Raw genomic sequence first — 27,684 nt, 5'->3', positions numbered from 1 at the left:
TTCTGCTCAAAATATTGCTGCCTTTGGTTCCACTCCACTGGTGGGGTTAGGAGCATCATGATGTAGTGGTTCATTGTTGCTACAACCAATGGAATTAAGCAGTGCATTGCTTTGAAGACTTTGAACCTTTTCTTATGTCACCTTCGTTTTTCTGAAAGTATAAACTTTGGAGGGCTCTGGACATCTTTATTCCTTTCAACTTCAACATTCTGTTTCATACAAACACATACCTATCTAAATTATTTGGAAAGAGCTAGGGCTTTTTTTCTCCAAATACGCTTTAGAAAATCACACTGGACAGAAGAATGTATGGGTTTGTGTCATCTGTTTTCAATGGCTAAATGTGCAGTGTAGCATAAAATGCATTTAATTTCTACAATGTTCAATGAAATGACAAAGTATTCCAATACAGTGGAGTAACATGGGCAGTTTAATTTAGAAATTCAGATTAGTTGCAGGTGCTGATGACATCAGACTGGCAAACATTTAAGTACTGTTCTATATGTAGAAGTTATTGTTCATTAAATACCTGGCTTTAAAATGCAGAAATCCCAAGACATTATGAATTATATTAGTAGGAACAGATAAATTTTAGAAAAACATCATGTCTTGTCCCTGGGTAGAATTTATATTCAACATTTCTTCATCCTTACATATAATCAATCTCCTGTAGCTTCTTGCATTTTAAGCAAATACTCGCATACAAATTTCATTGAAATGTACACAATAGTATGTATTGTTAGCCTAAGTTCATAATACAGTCCCACTGTTAGTTGTCCTTCTATGCAGTAGGTTTGCTGTCTATATTTTGAGCTTCTGCATCCAACTTCAAAGCAGAACAATTGTCAGATTTTTCATGGAAGTTGTTGCTGTCATGTCTGCATTTCCGTTATTCTGAGTAAGAATAATATTCTAGGACAGAAGATTATCATTCCTGTGTTTTGGGTAATTTATACTGATCTAAAATTTAACAGAATTTCTTGTATTTGCCCAGTTTTATGTGGTAACTGAGCTATTTAGTCAAATTAAGCTAGCTTTTGGATTTATTTTAGTCATGCAAATAATAGAAAGAATTTCACTCTGTAATTATTTTCTTTAAAAATGTGCTTCATTTAGGTAGGTAATATTGTGCGCTATAACTAGCAGAGAAGCCTTTCTAGCCAGCATTAGTGGTTCATAAGCCAGAAATAATGTTGTTGCCTCTTAGCTCAGAAAGTAAGTTTACAAAGATGCCACTGTTAATTTTTTTTTTTGCTTTTAGCAGTAAAAATGCATAGAAGTTTCAGAGCTGTCTTCTGAAATAATTTACTTCAGGAAAACTCCCCTAAACCCCCAAAATAGCTTTCCTTTTGGAAAAGCTTTTTAGCCCATTAGAAATTACAGGTTCATCTCCAATGAATAAATATAACACCCGGTACTTTTAGAACTGGTGATTTCTTTCATTATTAACTGACCTTAACTGACCTTAACTACCGAGTAGTAGCTTCTTTTGCAAATACTTCCTGTAGCTGGGAAATTAGTTTGACTGTTAACAATTTGTACTGTAAATCCATCTGTATTGGGAAGCAGCTTCTGTAACTTCCTTAGCTAAACAGTTGCAGAGTTGTTCTAGGCATGACCTGCCTGTGCGGCTTGTTGTATATTCTTAGGGAAAGGAAAATACATGTGCAGCAGCTCTGCAGCTTCAGACCTGCATAAACTACCACTGGCTACTTGGGTGTAAGAGTACGGTAACATCCTATGCAAATTACTGATTTTTCCTTCCTTGTCCAAACTCCTATATTTAGGCACTGAAAAGTGCTTTTTTAAAATAGAAGAAGGGTTTTATTCTCTGATATTTATCATGTTTCTGAGACAAAATGTAGTAATTTTTGGTTTTCTCTTTAATCATATTGTGAGTTATTTCTCAGCACAAGTAGATGTTAAGTCAAAAATGACATTTCTAAATAATTTAATGCAACCATGTAACCTTCAAAATTATGTTAGAGTGAAATATCTGTCCTAGCTCAAATTTTCAACTGCTTAATGTGTTTCAAATGCTTCCTCCTCTTAAACAGAATTTACTCTTGGCTTCAGAAATACTTGTTTTGTCCACATCCTTGCTGAGCTAGCCTTCCATTTTAAGCTCTTCCTTTCTCTTTCCACATTAGCTATTAAACCTGCAGTTCTATCTATACTCAGCCTGCAAGCGTAGTTACAGGAAGGGAAGCGGCAGTCCTGGAAGTGTGCGCATGTGTCACTGATAGCATAACTGAGGATTCAGCCTTAGCTGTGAGGTCTGTAGACATAAGACCTTGAGTCATATGTAATGCTGAGTATCAGCTTCAGATAATCAACTGCTTTTTGCATGATCATAAGCTGTTTTTATAATCTCTTTTTGGCAACTGCTTACTCTTTCAGAAGAGTAGTTTTTCATTTAGCCATTTAAATGAAGGAAATACGATCCCTGCAGTTCTCTAGTTCTGTACTGTCATCTAGTGGCCTAGCAATGTATTTTTCTTGAACTTTACATAACATAGGCCGCTACATGCGTATTTGGGAGTTTTTTGCCCTGGAGGAATATATGAATGGATAAAGGTCTTCAGACTTGCTCTTCCATGTCTCTGTTGATTTTGTCTTATTCATCCTGGTTTTTTAATCAAATATTTATATGTAATACCAAGTTCTTACCTGTACAGTTCATGCCCATAATACAGAGTTAAGGCATCTTTTGTAATTGTTTATTTCAAATGGAAGATTATGTTTGATTGTTGAGTTTAATTCTGTTGTCATTTTAAAAACATGTTATCCTTCCTTTTGTAATGCGTATCGATTGGCATGAGGACTGGTTATGATACAGTTTTATGTTAAGCATTGTAACATTTTCTTAGCTGCAAAGAGAATTCGTACTTTAAAAAGATGACATTTTATTTCTGGGCTTTTTACACATGCTAGAGTAATCCAGTCCTCTGTCTTGTTTAACTTTCAAGGTTTTGTACTGCTGTAAGAAGAAGGTTCTTTTAAATTCTCCACCTGGAGAATTTCAAACCCCCATACTGCTTCATGTAAATCTGTTCTTGTGTGTCCTTTCAGTTTAGACTTTAGAAAAAACTAAAGCAGATTTTTTTTTTCCCCACAAGAAGCCAATAAGCAAAAATTCAGTCAGTCAAGGTTAGTAACCTCAAAAGTTACTACTTTTGAGCAGTAAAATGCACTTTTTTTTTTCTTTTTTTTTTTTTTTTTTTTTCCTTTTTTTTCTCTCCTCAGATGTCTTGTCCTGGAAGCAGTTAGTTGATTAGGTGCCTTTTCTGAGGGGTTGGTTGTCTTTGCTGCAAGGATACACTGCTGACTTGTGTTTTACTAACTTCTTGTTCAACGGGGTGCCCATATTTTGTTCTGCAGAGCTGCTTGAGTCCGTTGGCTACCAGCCTCTGATACCTTAACATAAACTCCATTTAGTTCTGTTGGTTCCTTGTCCTTGTGTTATGTGATCACTGACTCCTAGGAATTTGGTCATCCTAGGCCAGTTTCTTTTAACGAATGTCATAATGGTGGTTTTTGCTTGTGGAGATAAAGAACTTTTTCTATGAAAGATCTCTGTCACAATCTCTTAGTGCCTGGGTTATGTTATGGAAAAGTTTCTCTCTAACTGACAAGTCTAGCTCTATTAACTAAATATTTAGCACCATTTATTGCCACTGCTGTATAGGGTAAAGAACTGCAGTCTGAACTAGAATGCAGTAAAATAAATTTACACATAATTTGGAAATTTCTGTAAAAAGGATAAATTAATGCTGAAATTCTAACTGCCCAGATCTGTTTTGTTTCATTGTGGTACAAAAGACCAAAACCAATTTTTTAGATCATTTTATAGTTCTACTTATGTTTTAAAATACTCCAACTAGATACATAGCATAGATCCATTAAATTTTTTTTCTTCCCTCAGCATGTTGTTGATTATAGCGTAGCAGGACCTGACACAGCTTTCTTCTCTCCATTGTGTCTGTGCTCCTTTTTTTTTTCCTGGGAGTGAGGGGAGATGAGTGTCATATATATCTAATCCGCCAGGTTTGTTTAATGTAACTAGACTTCAACAAAATTACCTGATATCTTATTGGGTTATGGCCCAGTCTTTGCTGCAGAAGCAATAGAAATGAAAGATGCTTGAAGTTGTTGCTTGCCTTGGCCTCAAAGTTTTAGAAAACTGTATTCATTTTAGAAGGTTTAGCAAGAGATACAAAAACAATAGTAACCTGTGAAGATGGTAATAGGAATCTGTTGGCTTTATACAGAGACGGGTGTGAAACTCTTGTAAGCCCCTTGATTTACTCCTAAGGATGAAAATTATTTGTTTCTGCAGTTGTATTTTGGTACAACATTAATATATCGCTTTCTTTTCAGGTTATTGAAATATGTATTTAAATACTGAGAATTTTTTTAAAGACGAATTGAAGCTATGCAGTGGTCCCAGTACAATGGTGGAAATTTTAAATATCTCTGAAACAAATTAAATGCATTTTTAACCTTTACTTTTTGCTTACAATGATACAAAGCTTTATAAACCTGTGTTTTGGCTAAATATGGGTTAGATTTAAAAGAAAGGTATCCAAACATTATTTTTTAGTAGCAAAAAAGTTTATGGATTTGCAGTAAGAAAATTCACTTGTAAATCTGATAAATTGCTTATCTGGATAAGTTCTCTGTATTTTGAATTAGTATTTTGAGCATTTTCTTCACAATTATTGTTTCATTGCTTTTAGTTGCTGATGCATGGTCAAGATGAGTGGATTAGGAGAAAACTCCTTGGATAGTTTGACTAATGAGTCAAGGAAGCGCAAGCCATTGCCCTGTGATACACCAGGTGCAAGGTAGGTTTATATAGAACTTTTCTGGTTTTTAATGAGTTTTAAAAAATATTTCTCAAATTTGCATTGCAATTTAGAGTAAGTTCTAACTAAGGAATTTGTTTAGTTGAAAAATTCTCTAGGTCAGCTTCTGTTGTGAAGATAGGTAACTTTACTAATAGGTGTAGATATGCCAAAGTTGATGAACTGTGCTTTATAATTTAGACTCTTGTGGGAATTTTAATACAGTGAACATATAGAATGGATTGAGTTGGAATGGACCTTAAAGATCATCTAGTTCCAGTTCCCCTGTCATGGGCAGGGATACCTTCCACTAGATAAGGAAAGACTTTTGAAGTTGTGATTGCAAGGCAAAAGAAGAAAAACCTCTTGCTTCACAGTAATTTTTAAGGTGACATCTTGTAGCTGGTAATTGATTTGACAGGCCTCATTTCAGGCAGTTACATTTAGCAAAGAATACTGCAAGAGGTTGAGCTTTTTGCTAATTTGTTTGTACTTCTTTAGACTAGTTCTTTGCAAGTTCATCTTAAATTTTGGCAATCTATACTACCTGCCTGCCCCTCACCCAACTCTGTCAGATACCGTTGTCTGAGGGACTCAGTTTTCTGTTCCCCACAAGTTTCATTGCTCTCCATCATGTGAAGTGTTCTCTTTTATCCTTTTGTGTTCTTCTTCCTACAGAGTATTAACTTTTATTAAATTCATCTTCAGGCGTTCTGTGTGCTAATATTTGTCCCTTTTATATGTACATCCCCAGTGCCCCATGCCAATTGCCTTCATCATTCAACAGATTTTGTATGAGATCCTTAAATGCTTCTACTGTATCTTGAGTGTCTTTTTATGAGTGTCCTCCATTCCATTTTCTCTTTCTCTTTCTCTTTCTACAGTGTCTGTCTGTCCATTCAGGAATTCTTTTTCAGATTGTCACCCTTCATTAGCTTTCTTTATCTTTCAAGCTCCTGCTTTGTAATGTATTTGTTTTCTCTAGTGTTGGTCCATCCATAGTTTCCTAACTCTTTCGCTTGGTTTCTTCTCAAAGAATGATTATTCTCTTTCAATTACCTTGATGTGTCCATTCTTGCCCCTGCCCTGAGTCCTTCTTTTCCTATTCTTGCCATACTATGTATGACATTTCTCCCTCTTGATTTAGTTTGTAGACAGTATAGTTACTCAACATATTAACCTGGGTAGGAAAAGGAATTTCAAAGAGACACTGTATCTAGCAACATTAGGTTGTCTGGGATTGCAGGTTGAGATGGCATTTAGATCCTGGCCTAGAAATTTCTGAGGTATTACCTCTTATAGTCATCTCTTTACAAGCAAACTGAAGGGAGTTAATAGAATGTTAAAATTCAGTTTCATTTGTCTAATAAATTTTAAGCAACTGTAAAGCAACTTTTAACTCCAACTCCAACTTTCTGTAGGAGTGCTACAATTTTATGACAAAAACAGTTGCTCTTTTCATTAAATCTGTCAATAAAGTAATAGAGTAAAAACAGGAGGATTTTTTTTTATTAATAGCTTTCTTCTATCCTCTTGATATAAATTTGTATTTGAAATTCTTAAAAAAAACGCAAACCAAACATAAACCCCAAACCAAACACCAGTGTAACAAAACACACATATTCGCCCTTCAGATTCATGTTCACTGGAAGAATAACTACTGCCTAGGTTTAATGGGTGGGTGTTAAGTGAAGTACATTATAGTTCACAGAGTGAGCACAGGTTTTGTATAGGATGGTATGTAAGTATATGAAACAATGTTTTTGATTCCTAGTCTGGTCTGCAGTGGTGAGAAGCGTCGACGTGAGCAGGAAAGCAAATACATTGAAGAACTGGCTGAGCTGATATCTGCTAATCTGAGTGACATTGACAATTTCAATGTCAAACCAGACAAATGTGCTATTTTAAAAGAAACCGTGAGACAGATTCGACAAATAAAAGAGCAAGGTACAGTTCCCTGCTAAGTCAAAATGAATAGTTTAATTTCATTGTGATTCTTTTTTTGAAGCAATAGTTACCTGGGAAATTGAGTAGTGGTTTTTGCAATACCGTGTAACTGAGCAGGTCTTTGGGCTTTGTCTTGGTTCAAACCTTAAATGAACCCTAAGTAATTTTCTGTTTAAAAGTAAACAGGTATTTATCAACACTTTTTATTGGGAATCAGGATTTTAAAACTTTGTATGATCTTTCTTACCAGTTTTGTACCACAGGCAAAGTCAAAAAAAGGAGATGGTACTCTACCATCAGCTTGTACAATACACCGAATACTCATCGGTGTGAAGAACACATTCTGTTGCCTTTCAGTTCTAGGAAATTCATCCTTTTCTTATGGGCAAGCCTCCAATCACAGATAGTGATTTTTAATGCTATTTTAGTGTGATTGAATGTACTCAGAATACAGCCAAGTCAACAAAGGAGAAAGAAACAATGCATCATATCTTGGTAATTTCTGTCAGATAGGGTAAACCTAAGTGATGTAATACTTTTTCTTTAACAAACAGGTGGGTGCAAAACCCATGTTTTAAAATACAGAGTGAGAGGTATATATAATTTCTTTTTTAAAACACCACCCCACCCCCATCTCCTCCTCTCAATGACTAGCCTCCCAAGCTTATGTGTGTCATTTGGGCAGTAAAGCATTAGAAAACCGGAATATGCTGTGGTGTGTATCTTACCTGTTGTGGTAAATTGCCACATCTTATGAAGACATGCTAGAACTATTTTTAAAAATCATCTTCTGTTTTTAGGGTTTTTTGTAGTGCCATCCAGTGTGTTCTAATGTTTCATGTTGGAGTTGAGATGATGTACTCCTCTTGTGGTCTGCTTAACCAGCCAGCAAGTACCACAAAATAAAGTTTACAATTTTTTTTTCTGTAATTCTGCTGCATGGCATGGATTCCTATTCCACCTTCCTGTGCAATCCATTAATTTAGGATATTTTGATTTTAAAATATAGTTTTATTATGCGCACGCACACACACACACACGTGCATATATATACACATACAGACACCAGACTGTTAACATGAATAAAGGCCTTTTTGTAGAACAGTGGTGATGGCATCTGAAGACTGTAACCAGTGATAATGAGATGATCAAAATAAAAGCACAACAAAGAGATATATATTATGTGTGTTTAATGGCTATTGAAAGACTCATCAGACGGTATCTGAAAAACAAGAAATGTTCACAAAGCAAGTTCGTCTTGTAAACTTCAACTGCCAAGTCAATTTATGTGAGCGTAGAGTTTGGCATTATGTGGCCATGACATTTTTCTAGTCTTAGCAACTAACAGTATATGAGCCTTTCTCTCTCAGTTGTGCTTCTTATTGCCTTTATTCACAAGCTTCTTAGAATCTGGCTTGTTATATTAAAATGTGGTCTTCACGTGAAATGTCACTTTCTGGAAATATATCTCTTGGCTTTCAGGAAAAGCAGTTTCTAATGATGATGATGTTCAGAAAGCTGATGTATCTTCCACGGGTCAAGGAGTTATTGACAAGGATTCATTGGGACCTCTTTTATTACAGGCAAGTACAAATTAGGCCCTAGTAAATTCCTATGGAACAAAATACTTAAGGCAGGTGAAAATATTACAATATTTTGTAATATGCAATCCTATAGAAATAAAACAGTATGCAAGAACCATGCAGAAGTATATTTGAAAGGGTCAGGAATAAAATCTATCATGTGTCCTTCATTTTGCTGAAATTCTCCGTAGAAGGAAATAGAATAGCCTTTGACTTTTTCTAATATTCCTATGCTTTATTTACTCCAGCAGTCATTAGCAAAATTCTACTGAAGCAATGCTTATTCGTACAAGTAATATTTTATTTCTTATAGAGGATAGACATTAAATGGAGGAGTTTTTGTAAGGAGAGGTTTGTTATGTGTGTTTGCATTTGTGTTACTGAATTATGAGGCATTTTGAATGGATGTTGCCATCAAGCAAAGTAACCTTAGAATAATAGTAAACAAAGGTACATAGCAGATAGCCTTTCTTTATGCCTAGAAGACCAATCTGATATTTACAAGTTAATTAAAGCATTTTTGAAGCCTAATTTTGTAACACAGATATTGAATTTTTCCTTCAATTAAGAACATACAGTATTTGGCTAGATCCTACTATCTCATCACTTTCGAGTGGAAATGTATTCATATTCATGACATACTATTTGTTTCTACTGGACTTCTTGTTTCAATTTGCTAGCTATTGAATTAATGTTACAAATTCATGATCTAGTGTTCATATGGATCAAGAATGGAACAAGAAGGCTGGTTATCAGTGTGAAAGCTGAATGGAGTATCAAATGAACATACTAGTTATTATTTAAATAATTCTTTACCAGACACACTTTTCTTCAAAGAAGAATTTAAAACTTCATCTCTATCCTTGAAAATAAATTAATGTATTGTGACTTGACATTTATCACCCACACAGTTTTCAAACTAAATTCTGTTCAAAATTAGTCAATATGTCTTGTATGATATGTTGTTGTGTTAATATTTAGGCATTGGATGGCTTCCTCTTTGTTGTAAATCGAGATGGGAACATAATATTTGTATCAGAAAATGTCACACAGTATCTGCAGTATAAACAAGAAGATTTGGTTAATACAAGTGTCTATGGTATCTTGCATGAAGAGGACCGGAAGGACTTTTTTAAAAACTTACCTAAATCTTCAGGTAGTAAAAGTTGATTTACTACACTTACTAGGCTATTTGAAAGCAATCAGAGAAGAAAAAAAAGACCTTGTAATGGATAACCTTTCAAAAGAGATTACTTCTATAAAGAATTTTTGTCTACAAAAATATCTTGATAAATATTACTGTGTTTTTACAACAGCACGCCATCAGAAAGAAATGTGCTGGAAATTCACACTTTACTTTAGCCTTTGCAATTTGTTTACCTGTAACTTTCAAACAGCGACGCTAAAGGAACACCTTTCCTAATACCACAAGGCTAGCTGAAGGACCTGCTTGTTTTTAAAATATATGAATGACTTTCCAGCACTTCTTCAAGTGACTGGAAAGTGTCATGCAAAAGAAAGAGTGTTTTTTACTTGGTTCTCAATACTCCTATTTTATACCGAGCTTATATTGATGGTATATTGAGAAGGCATCTTAAAATAGTCTTTATTATCTGTAATCTAGGAACAGGGTATCTAAATTAAGAAGAATCAGTTATTAATTGATTCTATCTGAAAATCTATATGAATTCTCGCTGTGTTCTTTTAAGTTAATGGAATTGCTTGGACTAATGAAACACCTCGACAGAGGAGCCATACATTCAGTTGCCGGATGATGGTGAAAAGCTTTCATGATCTCTTGGAAGATGTAGATGGCTACCAGGATATACGTCAAAGATATGAAACTATGCAGTGCTTTGCTTTATCGCAGCCAAGAGCTATGATGGAAGAGGGGGAAGGTAGGAATTTTTGTGGAATTATCCTGCATAGAAATTTCTGGGAAAAGCTCTTTGGTGTTTTGCAATCCATTTTTAAGAACACAGCAACTTTAATCCTTACTGTCTGTACTTCCACTGTAACAACGAAAGACGCTTCAGCTATTTCATTAGATTCTTCAGTAGAGTAAAACAGGAGAAGATGAAAGAAGAAACATTCTTTTTTAAATACAGATTTGCAGTCCTGCATGATTTGCGTGGCGCGTCGTATCGCAACTGCAGAAAGGGCATTTCCAACAAATCCAGAGAGCTTTGTTACAAGACATGATCTTTCAGGTAGGAAGCATACCCAGGAGGAAGGTATGAAGGAGTCTTCTTTGTCCACGTGCTCTTGTTTTAAATAAATGGAGTATATATTGTGTATCTGTAGTGACTAATGGAATTCGTACTGAGAATTCTCAACTGCTTTTTACAGTATACCATTGTTGGCAGTGAGGTGTAATAAAAACTGTGGGAGGCATTTTCTTCTCTATGTTACTATTTGGTAGCTTGGTAAAAAGCATTACTTGTGTTTTAACTAGCATTTCAAATGGTTGTCATTCTGCTGTCCTTTACGCATAAGAAATATTTTAGGTCATAACGGAAGCGAATGGAAGTCCTTCAGAATGTTTGTATTTTTATACAATACATGAGCTAATGTTTAAAATGGTTTATGCTGTTTAAATCGAAAGAGTTGTTTAATCTAAATGGGACTTTTTCAGGTGCCAGTTTGTGTTTATGATGTTCATTCTGTGTAGTTGGTCAGTATTTTTTAAAATTTTACTCTGTGCATCCCTTAGGTGCCTGTAACCAGCAACTAAAGTTACGGTTTTCTAAAGCTCTGACATTGACCTGTGGGTGATTAACTTCCTCTTACTCAATTATATAAATCCCTTTGAATAGTGATGCTTCAACAAGCAGCATCATATTCTCATATGGCAGATAATTCATAAATGTAACTTCTGCATGCTCAGAATTCGGTGATTAAAAGGGTGGTGTTGGAGCCTTATGAAATGTACCATATTTATACAAAAAGAATTGTCATAGTCATAAAGAGTTTAACTTGTGAATTTTTTTTCATGTTAGGCAAACTTGTCAACATTGATACAAACTCATTACGATCTTCTATGAGACCTGGCTTTGAAGATACAATTCGTCGGTGTATTCAGAGATTCTTATGCCATAATGATGGGCAGTCGTGGTCAAATAAACGCCACTATCATGAAGGTAAAAATCAGTTTACAATGTTTGGGTCATATTGCTTCTTCTAAGGGCTGCATTTTTTTCTGAAAAACAAAAATGCTAAATTCTGCCTATGTTCCTTTTTTTCATGATTTTTTTTAATTACCGTGATTCATTTACAAACTGAAGGAGGATGATCTCTTGAGAACAAGGAATTCTGCTGGAAGTTGTTTTGTTTTTCAGTGTGTTGGTTTTGGAAATTTTCATGGAAAATGTCAGATACATGATCTGGGGACCTCGAGGAAGCTGTTTTTCCTTAGATGGATACAGCGATTACAAGAGACAGTTATATTTCTGTGGTGATATGTCATCTTTAATTATCATTAGCTTGTTATTTTTGGTTAATGTTAGTTTGACTTTGTTTTAATTCACCCTTTCCTTTGTTAAAGAACCACTCTGAAAGTGGTAACGGTTGTGTTGATGCCTTTTCCTTATTTTATTTATTCATTTATTTATTTTTAAAGTTTTATGGCTTTTTGGGGTTTTTTTAATCTTTAGCAAATGAAGGGCATTGTGTCAAAAATATCTTATGATTCATATTAATAATTCTTGGGATTTTAAATATTAACTATATTTGTATATTCCCTTTACAGCTTATACACAAGGTCATGCTGAAACCCCATTGTATCGGTTTTCTTTAGCGGATGGTACGATAGTGACAGCACAAACAAAGAGTAAACTGTTTCGAAATCCTGTAACTAATGACCGCCATGGATTTGTCTCTACCCACTTCCTTCAAAGGTGAAATTAGTAGTATCTGTTTATAATTTAAGTGTTACAGTTTTTAAACATGCATCTGACCTTGAAGATAACCTGAGAAAAATAGCATAGTAAAATATTTTACCTGATTAAAACTCAGATGGGGGATAACTTGGGAAACAGAGCTGCATAGCACACAAATAAATGTGTAAACATAGCAGAGTCCCGTTTAACTATGTGGCAGAAGGACAATCACAGTCAAAAGAGATTTTTTTTTCTTGGTACCTGCACAAAGCCTGTGCTATGTTTTTATTAGTCTTTTGTGGTAACATTGATGAAACACTGAAAATAGAAATGCTTGGTCACACACACCGATTAAAAATACAGCAAAACCCTCTCAGATACATAATCCATGACTGAAATGTACCTTAAGTAGCATTTCCTATGACCTGTTCTTGTTCTTTGCAAGAATAATTGAAATGTCACTTTGGTGGGAATCTGTCTCCCTCTGGCATTAGAGTGCCTCCAGATGCTGAAAGACTAGTAACTAAGATTTTCCAGGGTTACCTATCATTAATGTGCACAGTAGAATGGTGTCAGACATTAACTCAGGAAGGTGGTAAAAAAAGGAGGATCTTTAAATTGATAAATCTGATTAATAATCTGACCATTGATTAAAGCCTTTTGAGGCAGTGATCTAGTATGTGCTTCTGACTCAAAGCCCCCAAAGGATCAAGCATTTCTGTAATGAATAAATGAGTGTCATGGCTTAGTTCTGCTTTTGTGGAAGCTTGATTCTCACTGCTCTTTTTTGGAAAAAATATTTGGGCAATTATTTAATAATGTATTTGTAGCACGATTCCAAATAAGGTTTTAATTTATTTTCTTTGCGTTTCTGGGGATGATGTTGAATTTACAGGGAACAAAGTGGATATCAGCCAAATCCTAATTCTGTTGGGCAAAACATCAGAACACCTGTGACTGGAAACACAAATTCTGTTGGTGGTCTTCTGAACATGTCACCTGGTCAAGCCATGCCAATGCAGAACAGCAGCTATGGGATGGGAGATCCGAATGCAGTGGGTCAGCTCACCAGCACACGATATGGAGGCCCTGGGAATATGGGGCCAGTGAACTCTGGACCTGGAGTGCAGTCCTCTGCTTATCAGAATAACAGTTATGGGTTAAATATAAGTAGCCCACCACATGGTAGTTCTGGCTTAACTTCCAACCAACAGAATTTAATGGTATCTCCTAGGAATCGAGGGAGTCCAAAAATAAGTTCACACCAGTATTCTCCAGTTACAGGTATTTTATTTTTGCTATAAACTCTTTTTTTTTCCAAGCTATCTTTTCTCACTTTTACCTGAATCCCATCTTTCATCCATTTTAACCGTTCTATATGACTCTATATGTGTTACTTGCATGTAGTATGACTTCATGGTAAATATGTATTTTAAAATTATTAACTCAGTGTGGCAGTCATACATAATCCAAAGGAAGAGTAGATACAGGCAGTACTGTAATCTAATAAGTTTGATCTCTGTCGCATGATACAGGTATGCACTCGCCTATGGGATCTGCCAGCAACACTAGCAACAACACTTTCTCTAGCAGTTCTCTTAGTGCTCTGCAAGCCATTAGCGAGGGTGTTGGAAATTCCCTTTTATCAACACTTTCTTCACCTGGTCCAAAATTGGATAATTCCCCAAACATAAGCATAACTCAGCAAAGTAAAACAAGTACCCAGGACTCCAAAAGCCCTTCTGGTTTGTATTGTGAACAAAACCAAGTGGAAAGTTCCATCTGCCAGTCAAACAGCAGGGATCTCCTTAGTGAAAAAGATAGTAAAGAGGGTAATCTGGAAGCATCTGAAAGTCAGAGAGGACCATCTGAGAGCAAAGGGCATAAAAAACTCCTTCAGCTACTCACATGCTCCTCAGATGAAAGAGGACATTCTACACCATCAAACTCACCTTTAGACACAAATAGTAAAGAATCTTCTGCCAGCGTTACCAGTCCTTCAGGAGTTTCCTCATCAACATCTGGAGCGGTATCTTCCTCCTCAAACATGCATGGGTCGCTCCTGCAAGAGAAGCACAGGATTTTACATAAATTGTTGCAGAATGGTAATTCTCCAGCAGAGGTGGCCAAGATCACAGCTGAAGCTACTGGTAAAGACACGTATCATGATGCTACTAACACAGGATGTGGAGAAGGCACTGTCAAACAGGAACAACTGAGCCCAAAGAAGAAAGAAAACAATGCTTTACTCAGATATCTGCTAGATAAAGATGATGTTAAGGATCCGCTTTCCAAAGAGTTGAAGCCTAAAGTAGAAGGTGTGGATAATAAGATGGGACAATGCACGAGTTCTACAATTCCTACTTCAAGTCAAGAAAAAGAGATGAAAATAAAAATGGAGCCAGCAGAGGAGGTACGTGTAATGTAAAATGATGGCAGTGAGCAAACCAATCTTTTATTATTACATGAATGTGAATATATACGTATCATGTATACATTACATGAATGACTAAATATAGAACACTCTACAGTATGCATGTGTAAACATTTCTTTAAAAGTTTTGTGCAAATGATGTCAAACAAAAAACTCAGGTTTAATTGTGAATGAAAAGGCACAAACAAAAAGAATTACAGGAAATGTATCTAACCAAATCTGAAGTCTTGAAGTCCTGGACTAATGTTTTTAAGTTATGGTACAATTAAAGTACTATTTACAACTTATTCCTTAAAATCAGATCTTAGCACATGTTTGGTTTTATGGCTTACTAGCAAATGGGGCTGTAACTGCCTCTGTAATTAGTTGGCAATACAAGAGCAAAACGTAGAACATGATTTCGTTTTGAAAATATAAACAGTACACAAAAATGTGTAATACTTGAAATAGCCATAATTTGGTTTAGTTCATTCATTGGTTTGAGTGGTCTTTTTCTTTCCTTAAATGGGGGAATATGTTCTTCCAAATACTTGTATTTGTATTCAGCATTCAAATAAATACCTATTAAAATGTATAAATGTATACATAATTTGAAGGAATAAATACAAATAAATAAATTCTAGAGCTGGAATTCCAAGAAATGTCATGATACAGAAAACTAGCACCATGGAACAACTATTCTGAAACCAGTAGTACACTAGTTAGGAACAGCTGTTCTTAAAATTATAATCTATATATAACATTTTTGTATTTAAGTCCTAAGATTTGGAGCTTCGAAGTAAACAGTACTGATCAGTATGACAGAGTTTACTGAAGATATGTCAATTTCTTAGACCTTGAATTTCCCAAATCAGTAATAACTGTGTATATAAAAAAAAATATGCACAATTTTTTTATATTAGCTAAGGGGTGACTATAAATGAAACACCTTATAACATTGTTAGAATACCACTTACCAGAAAAGTCACTAACAACTCTGTAATAGTACACAACATGTAGTTTCAATACTTGCTCCTGAGATGTAATTAAGGTATTCAGAGAAGCACTTTTTTGTGAAGATAGGGATCCACTATATATGAATTATTTTTCTATTGAAACTGTATCTGATTTGAAAACAAGCTTTTACAGAAAGCTAGGGCTCCAGCTGACCAGAAAAACCTTGTGGATAATTTTCATGTCTTACAGTGTTCACTAGTAGCTTTTTGTGTATGATAGATACATTGTTTATCACTTAAGGGTACACATTCTTGATGTTGTTCACTATCATTAGTGTATATGTCTTTGTAATTTGTGATGATTGAAATGTTTCTATTCAGAAATGCTTTTCATTTTAGTTATGTGTACCTCCAGTTTCTGCTAATTCTCAGAACTACCCAAGCAAAATACTCTAAAAAAATGTATCTAAATGATATCTGAAGTTCTTTGGAAGTTAAAAGATAGCTCAAGATAGTGTCAGTGAATTTGTCTCCCAGTTATATATTTTAAGATTAGCAAGAAGCTAAGTAAAAAGTGAAGTATAGCCATATGAGAGTAAATAACCTTGATATTTTACTGCATCATTTTCAGAAGAATGGAGACTTGGAGAATTTGGATGCAATTCTAGGTGATCTTACTAGTTCAGAGTTTTACAATAATGCTATGTCCGCAAATGGAAATAACCTTGGAACAAAGCAAGCATTATTTCAAGGAAATGCCCTACTGGGTAAGGAATTAAATCTACTACTTGGGTTTTAAAGTTAGGGTTTTCTTCTTACCCAATGTTAACATAATGCATTCTCAAACCCTTAGAGAATACTTTCTTCATCTCCTATTTCTTTAAGGACAAATGTAATGCAAAATGGCTAATTATATATGGCTTTCATAGGCTATTATATACACTATTAGCTGTCTTGACAGCACTCATCTTCTATATACATGAGTAACATTCAGTTCCTTGTTTTGTGGTTTATTCTGGGTTCGTCTTATATGGGTTTGTAGATTTCTCAGAGACAAGTCATCGGGAAAGATGTTTTGTGAATTGTAAATTAAAATTGAGAATTTTTGTCCTTTACTGATGACTAAGGATGTAATATGGAATTGGTGACAAGCTTTTAATTTCTTTCTTATTCTGTGTGAAAACATCCTGTGGCCAGTAAATTCTAATCGTTACTTCTCCTTGACATCAGAAGGAATTCCCTTCCTTAGCAGGAAGCTGAGTAGGAGGGGAGGATAACCTAGCTAATAGACCAGCATCATGGCAGTTGTTGCTTCCCTTCATGGCACTGGTCATCTCTTGATTATATAGGGCAATGGATTGCTGAGATAACCGAAGGAGGTGAAACACGGATAATGAAAAATATAAAACCAGGTACAAGAACACGTAAGGCCACTGACACTATTGGCTGTGAAGCACAGTGATTTGTGGGTTAATTGTCCATGTAGGACACTGTGCTCAGAACACCATGTCTGGATTCCAGCTGTTCCAAACAGAACCATTTGTTTCTACCTCCATGTGAGAGTTAACCAAAGTCTGGACAGTCCACTTATATATATATATAAAGAAGTCTGTTTTACTAAGTTCATTACAGAAATTAAAATGAACTATTTTTTTGTCTAGGGCCAAAGGGAACGGCCTTTGACTTTTTCTGCAAAAGGTCTTAACTATGTGTTCAAAATGGGAATTTTTGTAGTGAGAACATAAGCAACATAACTATTCCTGGCTTGCTTAAGATCAAGTATATGAGCTCATATATAGATGAGACTAATTTATTTAAGTCATTAATAGCATATTTTATTTAAAATGTACAGTTGCATGCATCTTTTAATTCTTTAACAGGTGTGAAGAATCCCCAGTCTGTGCAGACTACTCGCCCACCTTTTAACAGAGCCCTGTCTTTAGACAGCCCTGTGGGCTCAGGTGCTTCAGTGAGGAATGTCAATGCGTTCTCCATGTTACAAAAGCAAAACCTGATGGGTGGAAGTCCAAGAATGATTGAAAACCAAGAAAATTTTGGAGCAAATCTGGGTTTGTTGGTTGTGTACAAACAGCTCTCATTGTAAAGGAAAAAGCTTTTATGTACAAAAAATTGCAAGATTAAAATACAAATTTCTGTTAGAAGAAATTTTAACATTAATGACTTATAATTTTACCATCATTAACACTTGTGAATTATTATCTTAGCTAAAATTATAAGAACATAGCTGTTTACTATCTGTGTGTCATTACCAGTACTTAAGTAGTTAAATTATTTTTTACTATTTTGATACATAGAAGCAAGAACAGTTCACAGTGGCAGCCAGTCATTATGAACTTTACATACATTTAGACTCATATAGTTTTTGTATGATTTAGAACTTGGCATGGTGAGCTCTAGTTGCTTTTGTAGGACTTCAGTGAATTGCTCTGACATTAGCAGGTGCACTTGGTGAAATAGCAAAAAATTCTAAAACCAAAACATATCATGTACTCCAGGTAATGAATTGTTGTGTTTTCTGCTCTTCATTATAGCAAGCACTCCCAACAGAAATGTGATGAATCAGCATCAGTCAGGAGACTGGGGTTTGCCAAACTCCAAGGTGAACAGATTGGAATCTGCAAGCTCTGCTTCAATGTTGAGACCAGGACCTGAATTTAGTACAACCCTTCCCAGGCCCCCAGAGGGTGGCTCTATGTCTGGGTTGCCTGTTCGCTCTAACAGCATACCTGGTACTAGGCCAATGCTGCAACAGCAAATGATTCACCACATGAGTAAGTTCTTAACTTTTTATTGTCCTACATAGCACTATCTCATTGGTTTCTTGGTAAGCATTCATCATAAGAATCTTTGCAGTTTTGGTAAAATGCTAGATTTTCGTTGAAAGGCTTTTTGAGGTAGAGACTCTCGTATTGTTCCCTGACTATGACATTTTATGACTTTTTGGTGGTGTTCTTGTTTTCTTCTGGTGCTGTATGTCTCATATGCAGATAATTTATTCTGGATCCTGAGATTTGGGGGGAGTAATTTATTTATTTAATGCAGTACTTCTTTGCTAAATTCTGGGAGCCAAATAGCATCTATGATTCCATATGTGAAGATACTAGTATTGTGATTAATTTAATTCATCCTACTTGATATAGATGTCTTTTTTTTTTTTTTTCCTGTTAACTTCTTGGTAATCAGTGTCTTTTGAAATTTTTCTCTCAAGCATTTCAAAATTCTTTTCACATGGAGTAGCCAAATTTCATATAAAACCACGTTGCAAATACTGTTTCTCTTCAAAGTATTCATGTGTGCATGAGAGAAAATAAGCTGTATGTCTAAAATATGAACAGTCTTAAAGCCTGTGGGTTTTTCCTGTTCTATACCTTTAACAAAGGTTTAGTCTAGAGCTGAAATTGTCCAGTCTACTATGCCAGTACCAGTATGCCCCAAACCAGCTTAATTAGACAGCATTCCTTTCTTATCATGGAAAGCTGCCAGGACTGTTACCAGTTCTCTTAAACAGACTTACTATTTCAATGCAACAAATGGGTATAAGTTTAAATGTGGAAGAAATTTGTGCAGTCCTGACTGAGTCAGAATTTTTCAGCTTAGCTTCCTAGAAATTATTGTTGCTAGGTGATTCACACAGATACTGGGAAATAATGGGATGACATAAACTCTCCTTTATATTGCTGTATGTCCCTGGACAGGTAGAGGGAAGAAAGTACTCCCAAAGATCAAAATGTTATGTAGTGTGTGTTTCTTTTGATTTCCACTCTGTATTGGAATTTAAAATGACACATTTTGATGTCACTATGACTGTATATTTGCTGGTACCTAGATATCATTGTCCAGAATTTTTGGTTTTTTTTTCATGTAAAGTGCTATGTCTGTCATGCTCCGATTTAGAGGCTAAAGGAATAGAAATAGCAATTCTGCTGTAACAGCATAGCAGGTCTAGATCACGGTCTGCCATATTTAAATCTGTTGTCTGTTATACTTGTGAAATTATCTTGACTGTGAGTTTGTGTGTATACACTGTAAAACATGATAATGGAAAGCTCAAGAAGCTGCTTGACAATTTGTGTGATCATCCTAATGTGAACACTAGGAGAGCAAGCGGAGACCTTCGGTTTTTAAAAAATACACAAATGTTTTACCTTGCAGGGCCAAACGAGATAAACATTGACATGGGAGGGAATCCGTATGGACAGCCTGGACCTTCCAGCCAACCTGGATTGTGGCCTGACAATATGATGTCCATGGAGCAAGCATCACGGGGTTCACAAAGCAGGTAGAATTGGGGAAGGTTTTAAGGTAATTCTAAATACAACTGTTTGCTGTCTGTCAGAAGAATTTAAGACCTGGAAATAAAATTGTGTAGCATACACAGTGGGGGTAACAAATTGGAGTCAGAATTCCATTTCTGGAATGTTTCAGAAATGTTTCCATTTCTGCTGCTGATCCGACACTGGATATCTTTTAACCCAGCTCCATAAAAGGCACTGTTAACAAAATCTATCAATCCTTGAGTTGGGAGGCACAGAAGAAAGAGATGGGAAACTCTGAAATCGTATCTCTGTGGCACATGGCAGAAGCTAGGAGAAAACAGAATTTATGTATGTTCACGGATGCAGGGAAGGTGACTGGACATTTTAGGACATAAATTTGGGACTTAAGTTGTTAAGTCTTACTTCAGTCATCTGGGTGACGATAGTACTTAATCATACCCAGCTCAATATACTATATAAAAACTGTGGTTTTTATTGTAATGGTTGTAATGAATTTCTTCACTGAAAGAGTGGTCAGGCATTGGAATGGGCTGCCCAGGGAGGTGGTGGAGACACCATTCCTAAAGTGTTCAAGAAACTACTATATGTTGCACTTAGTGCTATAGTGTAGTTGGCAAGGTGGTATTTGGTCAAAGGCTGGTCTCAGTGTTCTTGGAGGTCTTTTCTAACCTTACAGATTCTATGATTTTAATCTTTTTTTATTTATAGACAATTAGTTAGAAGCTCTTTGGATGATCTCTTATGTTCAGCACCAAATATGGAAGGTCAGAATGATGAAAGGGCGCTTCTGGATCAGCTGCACACACTACTGAGTAATACAGATGTCACAGGTCTGGAAGAAATTGACAGAGCATTAGGAATTCCTGATCTTGTAAACCAAGTAAGTAAACAGATATTTTGGCCATTTATTTTCCAAAGACCAATATTGTTTTGTTACTTGAAAAGAAAGTGAAGAGGGCCTCCTCATTTACTTTGTCTCCTCACATTCTCATCTTCATTTTCATACATTTGCTTTTGGAAACCTCTACATTGACTAGTGATTTTCAATGGAGAAGCTCAGTATGGATTAAATTTCTTGTGCATTGCAAGAAATATAAAATGGCATATTCTTACGGAAGTTTATTGTATCATGCCTTGGTATATAAAGGTGGGCTTTTGGGTGTAATTCATTATAAATCTATAAGCTGAGAATTGTGTTGGGTTTCTTTAGTAGCCTGTTGTCAGCTGAGCTTAGGTTGTGAATTATTTGACTGGCAGTGATGTGTATCTCCTTCGGTTGCTGCTTGAATTTGCATGGCTAGCAAATAGGAAAAAGAATTTCTGTGAGTAATTTGGAACTTGCTAAGAACCACAAAATGACACTATCATTTGTACAAATAGCATCATAAAGTGCAGACGGGCTTGAATAGTGACACTGGTCTGCCTGTGTATGCAGTGTGCAGCAAAATTGATTTTAAAAAGAATTATTATTAATCACTTTTACTATTTCATTAGTCTGGAGACAGAACTAACAGTAGCTGTCCACGTTATGTTCTATCCAAGAAATTGCTGACTGGTGTATTATGCTGTGTTAATTTTATTGCTTCTTTAGGAATTCTATATATACTGCTAGTGAAAGCACTTTTGTATCTGTTGAAGGGACAAACTTTGGAACCCAAACAAGATTCATTTCAAGGTCAGGAATCTTCAGTTATGATTGACCAGAAGCCTTTGTTATATGGTCAACCCTACCAAGGGCAAGGGGCAGCAATGCCAGGAAATTTCAGTAATGTCCAGGGCCAACAGCCGTCTTTTAATTCAGTGATGAATCAGATGAGCCAACCGAGCAATTTTCCTATGCAAAGTATGCATCCCCGAGCAAATGTGATGAGGCCTCGAACCAACACACCAAAGCAGCTACGCATGCAGCTCCAGCAGAGGCTCCAGGGACAGCAGGTAATTTTTTGCTCCTACATTTACATTTCCTCCATGTTTCAGAATTGAATCACTTGCACATGGAATTGTGTTGCTTCACATATATAACAATGGAGATCACAACAGGTGATTGAGAGGGTGGATCTTTCATTTTGACAGTGCTTCTCATTGAATGCCTGATGGCTGTAGGAGTGGAAGAACATTTATTAAGACAAGTGTTTCTCCTGTATCAGCTACAGGTTAGATTGGTTCCTGCAGCACACAAAACGATTGCTAGTTAAAACAGTGCTTTTGTACAATGTAACTCTTTATCAATTTTAAGATTAGCATCTTCTCGGAACCTCACAGATAGCATTAAATGAGAGCTGTATTTCTTCTGTAAATCAGGTGTTACTTCTTTCTTGCTGTATTTTCTAACTAATCATTTGGGTTTATCAATATATGAGTTTGCTTTCCATTTCATGATTTGATGTGACTTTAGGTACTTTCTTTGGATGAAAGGTGAGAGAATAGATACAGCTACATAGATCTTAACACTAGGTTGAAGAAGCTGCTTAAAAAATTGGTGCATGATTTCAGCATTGAATTCCTCACGTGAAAATGCAGGCTTGGTACTAATACAGCGTACAAATAAAACTTGGAAAACTGAACTACTGCTGTATGACATGGTGTGTGAACAGAATACATGCAGGTAACACCAAGACAACAACAAGACACAGCTGAAGTGCAAAGAGTAGGTTTATTCCATCATCTTGGATTCCAAAAAAACAGATACACATAAACTGCTAAGCTCATTTTAGCAGGGGCAAAAAGCACCCAGGCTTGAGCCCTGCATTACGTATCAAAAGGGCCTGGAGCATGCACAGTCCTTCGCCAGGCTGTAGTTTTACATCTCCAAACCCTCTTATCTCCCTTCCCCCACCTTTACAAAGAGGCCCAAGTCTGTGGGAAAGGCTTTTAAAAGTCTTTACAACATCCTGCTATCTTTTGTGAGAAAATTCCATTTCTTCTCCTTAGACAGACAACATCTCAGAGCAAACATAAGTGTGAATTTTCTCAGCCAGAGTATTTTCTAACATCCCCCAAGTGCATCATTGGTCTTTGAGAGAAAACAATTCTAAAAACAGCTTTTCTCTCTCCTCGACAATCTTCCATTTTTCAACCCTTTCCTCTCCACACATGGAATGGCAATGTTAGGAAATACTGTGTTCTCTCTTGGTTTTCTGTGACACAACTGTTTGAAACAGATAGTCTGCTCTTTATTCTTGAAGAATGCTAATTTCAAGGGAAATAAAAAACCAAGGCCAGTTAATGCTGCACTGTTTGAAAGGGGGGTGGGGGGGTTTGTGTGTGTTTGAGCTGCTTAAACAAATAGTTTGGTTCTTCAGGTACATTAGACAAGGCAAAAATTAGCCATTGCACTTTTGCAGGAGTTGCCATTACTTGGTTCAGATGCTGTTATTTTCAAGCTAATAGTGCTAAAATGTCTTTTTCAAAGTTTATGAATCAGACCCGTCAAACGCTTGAAATAAAAATGGAAAATCCAGTAAGTGGTACTAACTCAGTGATGAGACCAGTTATGCAGCCACAGGTGGGATCCCAGGTAAATAATTATTACAGTAGCCATCTATTTAGAATTCCAACCTTCTTTCATCGTTTTATAGCATTCCTCTTTGGTTTTGTTCATCTGCATAATTTAAAAAAAAGGGGTTTTTTTACCTTCCTTATTCCTGAGATTGCAGGGGGATTTGTTCAGTAGGTTATACTGTCAACTGAGTATGCCAATAGTTTTTCCATGTAAAATATCATTATCATTTGTTTAGCATTAATGACAATTTAATGAAAACTTTTGTCTTAATATTTTGATGATTTCTTTTGTACTGGCTGGGGTTTCTCCTTAACTTGGTGGGTCTTAGAAATGAGTTTGACTGTGACATGATTTTATTTGTAAAAACATCTTCTAATATGATTTTTCTTCTCTTTGGGGGATAGCAAGGTTTTCTTAATGCTCAAATGGTGGCTCAGCGTAACAGGGAGCTAATAAGTCACCATTTTAGACAACAGAGGATGGCAATGATGATGCAGCAGCAACAGCAACCTCAGGCCTTCAGTCCACCACCAAATGTGACTGCCTCAGGAAGCATGGATAATGCTTTGACAGGCCCTCCAATGGCTCAACTTCCTTCACAGCAATTCCCCTATCCACCTAATTATGGTACTAGTACTAACATGGTTGGTTTTTTTTTTATTTGTCTGGTTTTCTTTTCCATTTTTTAATTAATCCAAACTACCTAAATACCAGTCATTCTGAGAAATTGAAAATACTGCTGCAAAAAAGGATGACTTTTCCCCTTCCAACCACTGCAAGAAGATAAACCAGAAGTACTAGGTGATGATAACTGAAGTATGTTGTATCTGTCTCCTTTGTTTTATTTTAAGGAATAAGCCAACAACCTGATCCTGCATTTAGTAGAGTATCAAGCCCTCCCAATCCAATGATATCATCAAGAATTGGACCTTCCCAGAACCCTATGTTGCAGCATCCTCAGTCAGCAACAATGTACCAGTCCTCAGAGATGAAAGGCTGGCCCTCAGGAAGCATGCCCAGAAACAGGTGAACTTAACAATTACAACCTGTTTCTCAAAAAGTCTTTCATTTCGCTGGAAGTAGAAACTATGTTAAATAGCATGTAGTAGGAAAAGGATTTACAAGAGGAAAAAATAACCACCTCTCTAGTGTCTGTATTGTCCTTCATCCTGCTCTGGTTTGGGAAATAGAGTGATTAAGTGTATTTTATGCTTAGCTCCAGTGATTCATACTGGACCTCTACAATCTTTGTAACCAGATGGAACATTCAGTCTTTAAATATTGAAAAAATAACTTGGAGGAGGGGGGTGGGGAAATACAAAAGTTCACATAGTATTACAGTGGATGATACAGCCCTAATACTAGCCTCCAAAAGGTTATATTAGGCATACACATACAACTGTGCATTTCTAAAGACTCAAATTCCTTCTGGGAGGGAAGTTTCCATGTTAAACAGATACTAGGTAAAAACAGGTAAATGTGAAAATAGTTTTATCTTTCATGTGTTGACAGCTGGTGCAGGGAAGGCAATACATCAGTGTGTAAACTTCTTGGAAGGTAATTTTATTTGTCCTTTTGTACTTCAGTTCTTTTCCCCAGCAGCAGTTCAGCCATCAAGGTAATCCAGCAGCGTACAGTATGATGCACATGAATGGCAGCAGTGGCCATATTGGACAGATGAGTATTAATACCATGCCTATGTCAGGAATGCCTATGGGTCCAGACCAGGTAAGTTGTACATCAAGACTGATGAAAAAGATTGCTGACTCTTTTTCCATTGAGTACAGTCTGCTTACATCCATTCCTCTGGCACAATCCTGCTCTCAGTTATCCTGTTTATATTTGCATCTGTGGGCCTATTAATTTTATGTCCAAAGAGATACTTTATTTTTGATGACATGTAACCAAATTCACAATGAACCCAAGCTGTATGGCGTGATTAGCTGTTGACTTTGAAGTATCATGGGTAGGATCAAGCCTTAAACTGCACAAAGGATTGAAATACTTCTGAACCTGGAGAAACCCCAGGAAAAAATCCCATGGGCATTGTGAAATGCATCTTCAGCAGATCTTGAAAATTATACATAACAGCTCTTACGAGTCAGGCTAAGAATCCTGATAGTGTGGTATCCTGGCAGATGCAGATAATGATGCCCTTACAATACCTTAGAATAACTTGTGTATGCATAGCCAGAAACGATGGAAAATTTAGACCCCTCATTTAAGGTGAAAGTGTGCTTATAACAGGCACTGAAAAGAAAGCTGAAATACAAAATACACTTTTGCTACAATTCTTCCACAAAATACCTAGGCATGAGCAACATAATACTGACATAAGCTAAATCTATTCAAGTAAAAAGTATCTCATGAAATTTTGTCCAGCATACCTGAGGAAGCAGTCAGAATAATCTGAGGACTTCTGGGGGTTAGTAAAGTTTTGGAGGACTTTGATACAACAAATGCCTTTTATAAAGAGGAGAATACAAAGGTGAAATATCAGATTTTCCAGATCTACATGACATAAAGATACCCAAATAGTATGTTTATGAAATCCAAGGACAGCATTTCTTTTCTAGAAATTATTTACAAAGTGGAGCACTAAAAAGCTATTCTTCTGCTTCTAGGCATTGACTGTCAGTAGTTTCCTCTTCCAAATGCAGTACATGGACCACTTTTTTTCAGCAAACATGTCTTCTCTGATGAAAGTATCTTTTCTTTAACAGAAATACTGCTGACATCTAGAACCACATCTTCAAACAAGAATGGCTAAATGCACTAGTGTTAGAAAGGAAAGTGACACATTCTTCATGACAACTCATACTGGGCTTACAGAAACCGGTGATAAATTTTCTCATCCAGAGGAAAACAAACCAAAAAAACCCCTACCGAACAAAAATACATTTTAGTAGAAGCAGTCTCTGTATTACTGTATAATGTGGGGCACAAAAAAGCTTAGTATTTTTGGTGCTCTTCCTCTAGATATGTGAATTTGGTAATGGCATTTTAATAGGTTTGATGGGTAGACTCCTGGTATACCTTATCTGTTTACTGTAGCTATCCAAAGCCCTTTAACTACAGGCAGACAAAAGTGCCTGGAGAAGTCACAGTGGTAAGAATTTCCTGATTTCTCTAATAACAATATCTGACAGAGAATGTAGTTCTTAGCCTTGACTCTTTTATATGAATTCCTGAATATAAATGCTGCTTTTAGTCTCTTACCCCAAGAGTCAGGGATTTCCCAAGCAAAGTAGCACTGCAAAATTAATTGGCACATGCTAGTCCAAAATCCTGTCCATTGAAGCCAAGGGTTAAAAAGAGAGGATAAACGATTTAAATTATTTAAACACAATTGTGACTAATATTTACATATTGCTGTGCAGCTGAGTGCACTTTATAGAAGACTATATAATGGATTAATGCAATATCTTTGATAAGGACTTAATATGAAGGTGGGGTGTACTCATGTTCCTTCTCAAACACAATCTCAAGAATTATTTGAAAATACTGCATAATGTAATGCTTTCTGTGTATGGAAATCAGAGCAATAATCTTTCACCTTTTTTTAAAAAATAAGAAAACTCAAGGCAAGACACTGCAGTCAGAATCAGAATTTTGCAGTCTTTTTTGTGAATAAATTTTGTAAATATGATCTTTAAAATAATGTATTATATATATGACTTTTGTAGGTCACTAACTCATTTTTGCAGAGTTTGTGAAGCTAAATATTTAACAAAATTGATTTCTGGAAACTCCCTGTAGTTGAGGTCCAAATAGAATTTTTAATTAAATTTAAGGACTTTGAATCTGGGTGATTTTGCCCACATATTTCTCTTCTTTGGTCTTCAACACTTCATTTATTTTTACATCTTTAACATACAGCTTTTCATAAAATAAAAGACCGGTTGTTAAATACTTTCTCCACCTATGAGCACTTCTGTTACATTTCTTTTTACTTAAGGCAATATGACACAAAGGTTCTGCATTGTAAGATCTTAAAACTTGTCAGAATGCTCATGTCTGTCTATAATAGGTTGCCTTTTCAGTTGGTGAAGCTGGATTGGGTCTTCTTGGTCAATTTTAATGAACTCCCAATGTTCTTCAAAAATGTTTGTCTGTTGAAAAATAGTTGTTGTTATGTCACATCCAGAAATCTTTAAGGATATTAAGCCACACTTTAACCAAATGTCTACAACTCATTGGATTGTTCTAATAGTAATGAATGTATTTTCTAAGCAGATTTCTCTCATATCAGTATTTAAG

General features: G+C 35.9%; 1 protein-coding gene across 11 annotated transcripts in view; it reads left to right on the top strand.

Annotated features, from left to right (window-relative positions):
- NCOA3 (nuclear receptor coactivator 3) overlaps positions 1–27,367 on the top strand; it is a 62,347-nt gene extending 34,980 nt beyond the window's left edge. For 8 of the 11 annotated variants that reach the window (XM_069034533.1, XM_069034532.1, XM_069034531.1 and 5 more), the window contains 20 exons: positions 4,740–4,847; positions 6,622–6,794; positions 8,277–8,377; positions 9,359–9,533; positions 10,087–10,275; positions 10,486–10,587; positions 11,377–11,517; positions 12,126–12,273; positions 13,151–13,539; positions 13,791–14,668; positions 16,256–16,391; positions 17,505–17,693; positions 18,177–18,416; positions 19,798–19,924; positions 20,631–20,802; positions 21,561–21,857; positions 23,335–23,439; positions 23,829–24,051; positions 24,276–24,450; positions 25,011–27,367. In XM_069034533.1, the coding sequence (XP_068890634.1) occupies positions 4,750–4,847; positions 6,622–6,794; positions 8,277–8,377; positions 9,359–9,533; positions 10,087–10,275; positions 10,486–10,587; positions 11,377–11,517; positions 12,126–12,273; positions 13,151–13,539; positions 13,791–14,668; positions 16,256–16,391; positions 17,505–17,693; positions 18,177–18,416; positions 19,798–19,924; positions 20,631–20,802; positions 21,561–21,857; positions 23,335–23,439; positions 23,829–24,051; positions 24,276–24,450; positions 25,011–25,287 (4,335 nt within the window). In that variant the 5' untranslated portion in view covers positions 4,740–4,749 and the 3' untranslated portion in view covers positions 25,288–27,367. Of the gene's footprint in view, positions 1–4,739; positions 4,848–6,621; positions 6,795–8,276; positions 8,378–9,358; positions 9,534–10,086; positions 10,276–10,485; positions 10,588–11,376; positions 11,518–12,125; positions 12,274–13,150; positions 13,540–13,790; positions 14,669–16,255; positions 16,392–17,504; positions 17,694–18,176; positions 18,417–19,797; positions 19,925–20,630; positions 20,803–21,560; positions 21,858–23,334; positions 23,440–23,828; positions 24,052–24,275; positions 24,451–25,010 lie in introns of those variants that run through there. The other 3 variants (XM_069034535.1, XM_069034534.1, XM_069034536.1) reach the window with 3 other exon arrangements.
- Positions 27,368–27,684: the final 317 nt, after the last annotated feature.

This window comes from Aphelocoma coerulescens, chromosome 20 (assembly GCF_041296385.1).
Source record: "Aphelocoma coerulescens isolate FSJ_1873_10779 chromosome 20, UR_Acoe_1.0, whole genome shotgun sequence".
Taxonomy (NCBI): domain Eukaryota; kingdom Metazoa; phylum Chordata; class Aves; order Passeriformes; family Corvidae; genus Aphelocoma; species Aphelocoma coerulescens.
This window is presented reverse-complemented; position numbering and strand designations above follow the sequence as displayed.